This window comes from Myodes glareolus, chromosome 7 (genome assembly GCF_982192425.1).
Source record: "Myodes glareolus chromosome 7, mMyoGla1.1, whole genome shotgun sequence".
NCBI lineage: Eukaryota > Metazoa > Chordata > Mammalia > Rodentia > Cricetidae > Myodes > Myodes glareolus.
The window spans coordinates 51,724,928-51,732,640 of NC_142032.1; the positions used below are offsets into that span (position 1 = coordinate 51,724,928).

Genomic DNA, 7,713 nt, shown 5'->3' on the forward strand with positions numbered 1-7,713 from the left:
TACTTTTAAGGCAAGCTTTACTGACTGGGTCATCCTCACAGCCCAGTCCTTATGATTTCTAATCAGAAGATCATCAGTCATACCACTGCCACCAGCACCCCACACCACTGCCACCAGCACCAGCAGCACCCCTGTCATTTTTACCTTAACCACCGTCCTTAGTCACCTGGACATGTATGTAGGTACACATGTCCAGGGGTGCACATACACATATGGAGGCTTGAGGTCAGATGTATCAATTACTCTTGCACCTTATTCAGTGAGGCAGGGTCTCTCAGTCAAACCCAGAGTTCATCAATATGACTCATCTTCCTAGCTAGGTTGTTCTGGGGATCCCAGCTCTGTTGTTTAAGACAAGAATTATAGGCAGGCCACCAAGTCCACTTGGCATTCTGTGTGGGTTCTGTCTGGGAAGCCAAACTCTGGTCTTCATGCTGGCACAGTAAGCAAGTCAATTGCTGAACAATCTCTCCAGTTCATGCATACATACGCCCTTCTCATTCAGTGCCACCCCTCAAACAGAGCCCAAAGCCCAACAAGCTGCATCTGGCTTCTCCCAGGGGGCTTGGCAGCCACCTTTACCCTCTGTTACCTGGAAGGATGCCGGGGACAGCACTTTTGGAAGGCAAGCTTCAGCATAGATGACACTTGGCTGCCTGTTGGGGGCTTGGTGATGAAGACAGGGGTGGCTAAGAGGAAAATGAAGAACGCCAGGCCCACAAGGCCCACGATGATGCTGTAGCCCCATAGGAAGCTGATGTTCTGCTCAATGAAGGCCACCACCAGCAGGGACAGTACAGCACCCAAGTTGATGCTCCAGTAGAACCAGTTGAAGAAGCGGCGGGTGGCATCCCGTCCGAGATCCATCACCTGCCATCCAGCCAGAGATGAGAGTGAGGGAGGACACAGGAGGTCCTCTAGACTCATACATCCCACAGGGATGCTTCTGGGGTCAGCAAATAAGCATATTCCTATCTCTGATTACTAAGTATATATCCAATAACTATCCATTAAATGAATAATGAATATACTTTTCATGTATGTGGTGTGCATATGTTTGCATGTATGTTTGTATGTATGTAGGTACACATGTCCAGGGGGGCACATACACATAGGGAGGTTTGAGGTCAGATGTATCAATTACTCTTGCACCTTATTCAGTGAGGCAGGGTCTCTCAGTCAAACCCAGAGTTCATCAGTATGACTCATCTTCCTAGCTAGGTTGTTCTGGGGATCCCAGCTCTGTTGTTTAAGACAGGAATTATAGGCAGGCCACCAAGTCCACTTGGCATTCTGTGTGGGTTTTGGGAACCCAAACTCTGGTCTTCATGCTGGCACAGTAAGCAAGTCAATTGCTGAACAATCTCTCCAGTTCATGCATACATACGCCCTTCTCTTGAGAGCCAGTTAATGATGGAAACACTTTTACCCAGTTGTTTTTATATGCTCATGACACACATTGTTTTTTTACTGCCACCAACTAGGCCATGCAGCAGATGTCTTCAGGGCCATTTTGTTCACTTCTGGTTGATTTATCCCTTTGTCTTTGAACAGCCCATGCTGTGCGTTACTTTCATAATCAGCAAAATGTCCATAAAAGTCTCTGTTCGTTCCACTCTATTAAACGTGATGAATGCCTACCACTGAAAGATTAAACCGAGACTGGTTAAGAATTTTCTCTGAAGATCGAGTTGCAGACTGAGTATTGCATGGAGCTTACCCCTTCTGATGTGCTAACCTCCCTTCTGTGCGTGGCCAGACAAAGATGGAGAAATAGGAGGTGGGTGGAGGTGGTTCTAGGTGCAAGCTCTGACCTTATGAAAAAATCTTTCTCAGGCCCCTTAGCAAGGGCAGATCTCAGCCCAGGAGTTAGGTCAACTCTACATCCAGTAGATCCTCTACTCTGTCCTGCTGTCTCTGGCTAGCTGCACTGGCCTCATTCCCATTCCCAGACCATGGCCCCTAGATTCTGATTCAGAAGCTCGGAAGGAAGGCTCAGGCTCCTGAATTTCTGAAAAGCCAGAAGAACTGGGGGTTCCTTCTCAAATGACTCTACATTATTGTTTGTGCACACGGGTGTGTGCATGTGTGTATGTGCATTTGTGTGCAAATATACTGAAGTTTATCTATGTGTGTGTGTATATGTATGGATGTGTGCATGTGTGTATGTGCATTTGTGTGCAAGTATACTGAGGTTTATCTATGTGTGTGTATATATGCATGTGTATATGTATGAATGTGTGCATGTTTGTACGTGCATGCATGCATGTGCATATGAACATGTATTGCTGGGGTTTATCTACATGTGTGTGTGCACTGGGATGACAGGTCTGTGTGTTCACACTGTGCTTTTTTTAAAAAAAATTATGTGCATTGGTGTTTTGCCTGCATTTATGTCTGTGTGAGAGTGTCAGAGCCCCTGGAACTGAGTTACAGACAGTTGTAAGCTGCCATGTGGGTGCTGGGAATTGAACCCAGGTCCTCTGGAAGAGCAGTCAGTGCTTTTAACCTCTGAGCTATTTCTCCAGACCTCACATTGTGCTTTTTACAGGTTGTTGGGATCTCACTCAGGTTCTCATGCTTTTGCAACGTATACTCTTACCCCTTTACCCCCTGCCTTCCATGCTGAAGATCCAGGTTAGGGCCTCAAACACGTGTACTTTACCACTGAGACACACCTTCAGCTCTTTGACTTTTATTTTGAAAGAGACTCTCATTAAATTGTGGAGTCTGACCTTGAATTTACTCTGTGGCTTCTGCAAAACCTACCATCCTTCTTCCTAAACCTCCCAAATAGCTGGGATTCCGGGTCTGTGGTACCAGGCTGGCTAACAGTCACCTTTCAACAACCACCAAATCTTAGGATTCATCACCATCCTTCCATCCATTCCAAACATGGAATACATATTTTTACTTACTAAGAGGATTCTCCCACGCTTTCCTTGCAGCTGTTGTGCTGAGGAAGCGAAAATGTTTTCCTCCTTATCTAAATGTAAAATTATAATTCATACAGATGTGCTTCAAATTGCACTGCCTTTGGGATTCTCCCTTGAAGAAGGAAGGAGGGGCACTGCCGTGTCAACTTACTGGGAATCCTTGCCTGAACCTTCAAGCAGAAAATTGAATACGCCCCACTATGAATAGCTACTTCCATTTATTAATTGGAAGTAAGTACATATGACAAGTGTAACTGGAAGGGGCCAGCGAGGCAGCCCATGCGGGATATAAATGAGTCCTTCCAGAGTAAGCGAATGCCGTGCGGAGAGTGGTGGATGGCCCTTCCTGAAATCAGCAACTCTGCTAAACTTGCAGCACCTATGCATGGTTCTTTTCCAGATGGTGCCAAGCTCCACATATCCCTAGACCGACTACCTAACCTCCTGAATGTTGCAGCAGCTTGTCCTGTGCTCTGGCACACCCAATCCTGTGGCCCCACCCATATTTCCACCACAGCAGAGCCATTTTTGTTTGTTTGTTTTGTTTCAGTTTTTTGAGACAGGGTTTCTCAGTGTAGCCTTGGCTGTCCTGGAACTCACTCTGTTGACCAGGCTGATCTTGAACTCAGGGATTCACCTGCCTCTGCCTCCTGACTGCTGGGATTAAAAGGTGTGTGCCACCATCGCCCAGCCAGTAGAACCATCTTTAAAGAACTCAAATCCAGTAAAGTCTACCCTGCCTCAAACCAATCCAGTGTCTCTACACTATCCTGGGGAGCAGGTTACCAAGACAGCAAAAATTATGGGAATGTGGGACAGGAAAGGGAGCCCTCAACCCAGAGTCTGGTTTGAAGCCACTCACCAGCTGAGAATCAAGAATTTCAGCACAGTGAAAGGTTGCTGTGCTGGTTGCCAACATAGAAACAGTATTCATCTTATGGACAGTGACTTTATGTTAAAATATCAATGCCCGAGTTGAAGAGACAACTCACTGAGTAAAGCTATAGATGTCACAGGAAGCTCAGTGATCTGGCCTTTGGGCAACCAGTTCTGCTGCCAGGAGGAAAGAGAGAAGAGGTGCTTGGTGGCTGAGGCCCTTGGAGGTATGATGGAAAGGCCACTGATGAGAGATCAGAAAACAGGTGGCCTCCTTTAGGGAATTTTCCTAAGCTTGGTCTAAGATTCCCAAACTGCTAGTTGCAGAATTCTCTGAGCTGACAGAGCTGCCCTCTGTCCTGAGCTTTGATGGGCTGAACCTTGATCAACAGGAATTGCCCAGATTTGCATGGTTCTCATTTGCATAGGTGATATTGCACAACCGGACGTTCTATACACAGCAGCTTGTGTAACCTTCCAGAACTGGACGCTACCAATCTGGGCTGCCTTCCCTCATGGGGGTGCAAATCACATGCCAGGAAATGCCCATAAGGAGACTCCCCCTAACCAAATGGAGACCCACACATCATCACCCTGTGCTGTAGGTGGCATACCATCTACTCCCCTGCCTGTTGTTCTTCGCAACACACTCAATATCAATAAACCACTCTACATTCTGTTTTGTAGAATAAGTTTGTTCCTTGCCTGCCAGTCCTCTGTAAAAGCTCGCCACCACCGTCTACACCAGGGTTGCAGGGCAGCTGGGAGTGGGAAAGTAGTGGGATGTCAATGAAAAAATAAAGTTAGTAGAAGATGGGACATTCTTTTTGGCAAGTATTGGGAATCTCCTGGTCAACACCGAATGAGAGAGAGGGAAGAAAGCCTGAGGTTCAAGCTGTCTATAAATGCCTGTATCTCCAGTTCCAAGGGACCTGACACACGCTGCTGACCTCTACTATGCATCTGCTCACACGTGTGCACATATGCTTACAAAGACACACACACACACACACACACACACACACACACAAACAAATACAATACTTGTTATTAAAAAGGGCAATCCTCGGCAAGGACACCGGTTACTGTGAGGTGCCAGGCTGTGGATACCAGCGGAAAGACATACCTCATGTGGAAACTGCCTGACTTAGGAGTGCTCTCTGAGGGAAACAAAATGAATTAGAAAGTACGATTCACCCAGCAGCCTGATCACACTGCCAGCATCACGGGTCCCTCTGCACACGGACACCTTGCCTTCTCCATGCCTGTCTATGACGGTTTCTGCATTCTGCCTGTGATCATGCCACTGTGTTTTTATTTTATTATCAACTGTACGATCTGTGCACAGCTACCCAAGCAGGGCCACGTCAGCAAGGCTTTAAGCTTGTCATTTAGCAAGTACTTATTTTCTGGTTTTGTTTCCCCCGTATGCCCCCTCATGTCCCAGGGGAATGTCAAGGACTGAGGTCGAGGTCTATATCTGGCTGCCCCTCTGACGAGGGGCACAGGTGAGATCTGAATATGCGTGCCCACTGCCTCTGGTGTTGCTGGGTGAGTAGAGCCTGCCTGGCTCCTGCACCAGCCTCCAAGTCCCAGTCATACATTAGGATTCAATGCAGGGTTCAAGCTGGGACCTGCGGCTCAGTGGCCTCACCAGCCCTCCTGACCTGCTGCTCTCTGTCATCTGAGATAAGCTGAGAGACTCCAACACTGCCCACGCCTGGTGAAGGTAAGAAGGCCAAGTTAAACATGGAAAGCCACCGCAGTTAGGCATGGCGGCTCACATCTGAAATCCCAACACATAGCAGTCTGAGCCAACCTGGGTTACTTAATGAATTCTAGACCAGGCTGGTGAGACCTTGTGTCAAAATAAGACAGACAGACAGACAGACAGACACACACACACACACACACACACAGACACACAGACACACACCACTGGGGCAGGCATAGTGGCACACCAGCATTTGGGAGGTGGAGGCAGTAGGTTCAGGAGTTCAAGGCCCTCCACAGCCACAAATTTGGAGACCAGCCTGGAACTCTGAGAACCTGTCTTAAAAAAAAAAATCAAAGGCACTTGGCCTGAGGCTTGGGGCATGGCTTAGAGGTGGGAGCTATGTCTAATCTTACTACAGATTGCATGACTGTTTTGAGAGCAAGCAGCTCTTCTGTTTTTATATAAGGAAACTGGTGTCGAGAGAGGAAGTGGTTTGTCTGAAGTCACTCTGGAGGCTAGAACCTCCAGCTCAGGACCTCCATTCTCCTTGGGTCTCCATGGCGCAATGCCTCTGGCCACTCACCTGGTCAGCTCCGAAGGAAGTGAGGTTGCTCCTGACAGAGCTGGCAGCCAGCGCCAGGAGCAGCAGCACCAAGTAGAGGGTGGTGGCGCAGTAGGGGCTGGACCAGGAACCTGGGCAGTCCGCGGATGGGCACGCAGGTTCCAGCGGCGACAAGGGCATCTCTCCACAGAAGGATCTGCGGCCATCGTAGGTGATGGTAGTAAGCAACAAGCCCGAGGCAGCCAGGTAGAGTACCAGGCTGAGCGAGATGGTGAGAAAACGGCCCAGGTACACATCAGCCAGCCAGCCTCCCACAGGAGACAGCAGGTAGGAGGCGCCCAGGAAGAGGAGTGTGGCCCTCGACGCCTGCTCGCCCTCCCAATTGAAGTTCAGGCTGTTGAGGTAGAGCACAAGATTGGAGGTGACGCCAAAGAAGGCAGCACGTTCCAGCATCTCCACCAGCAGCACCGCGGCGGCCGCTGTCCTTCTCCATCGTCGGGGACCCCGCGGGCCTCGAGCCACCAGCGGTCGCCGCTCCTCGGACCTGCTTGGCTGCTCCTGAGCTATTGGTGTGGACATCGTGGGCCTCCTGTCTCTGTGACCCAGAGCCTCTCCTCCACTGTCTTCTTTCCTAAGCCCTCTTTTCTCCTCTTTTCCCCCTCAAGTCCCTCTCCTTGCTACCCAGATTCGATCTCCACCTTAATTCTCCACTCTCTCCTTCCACTCCCTAGTTTTGTTCATCTCCACCCCAGTGCTTCTACCCCTTCATCTCCTCCTCTCCCTCCTCCACTGCGGCCTTGTCTATCCCCACACGCTATCACCCCGCTCTCCACACTCCACTTCTCTAACCTTCCCCTCCTTCCTGCTAGTCCACCCCTGCCCTCCACCTCCCCTGCTGCCTTGTCTCAACTGTTGTCCCCTTCTCTGATGACACCTGAGCCTCAATGCCTCCCCCACAACCACCTCCTCCACACCCCTCTTCGCTTCACTGCCTCCCTTCCTCCCCCCCAGTCTCTTCTGTCTTTTCCTCCCGGTTCAGACTGTCCCTCTCTCTGCTTCTTAAGAAACTCTGGACTTCCCCTTTCACTGGCCCTGTGGCCGCCTGCGTCACCCAGTTTTTAGGAGAAATGAAAGCGTATGGGTCACAGGGTCCCTTCTCACTCAGCTTTCTAAAAATCTCCCTACTTCTGGACTGTCTTCGGCCCACTAGCCCGAGTCTGCCGGCTTTCCCAGGACCAGAAGCGCAAGCAGCTTTCACTTTCGCTCCACCCATCCCCCCCACCCATCCCACTTGGAGCAACATCCACTTCCACCAGAGTTTGCTTATCACTGTAGTTAGGGACTTTGGGTGAGGCAGGCAGACCCTGAGGGACAGCTTCTGCCTAGGGAGCCACCTTTGGTGGAAGTTCAGGATCCTTCAACACTAACATGAGGTGGTGACACTGAGTTCAGACACGCAGAGCTACGAAGGCCACATGGAGCATTTGGTGGCTGGAACGCCCTTTATCAGAACCAGAGACAGCCCAGTAGGGGAAGGGAGGTAGGAGGTACTGGATCCTGATATCTGAGCCCCAGGGTCCCCCACTGTCTGTGTCAACAGAAGTACTCACGGGCACTCCAGG

The 7,713-nt window shown here is 49.8% G+C and overlaps 1 protein-coding gene across 1 annotated transcript in view; it reads right to left on the minus strand.

Moving 5' to 3' along the window:
• Slc15a3 (solute carrier family 15 member 3) overlaps positions 1-7,339 on the minus strand; it is a 16,557-nt gene extending 9,218 nt beyond the window's left edge. Inside the window, exons 1-2 of the mRNA XM_048458656.3 lie at positions 6,113-7,339; positions 593-870 (exon numbers count right to left, since the gene is read on the minus strand). Of these exons, the coding sequence (XP_048314613.2) occupies positions 593-870; positions 6,113-6,670 (836 nt within the window). The 5' untranslated portion in view covers positions 6,671-7,339. The remainder of the gene's footprint in view (positions 1-592; positions 871-6,112) is intronic.
• Between the last annotated feature and the right edge of the window lie 374 nt (positions 7,340-7,713).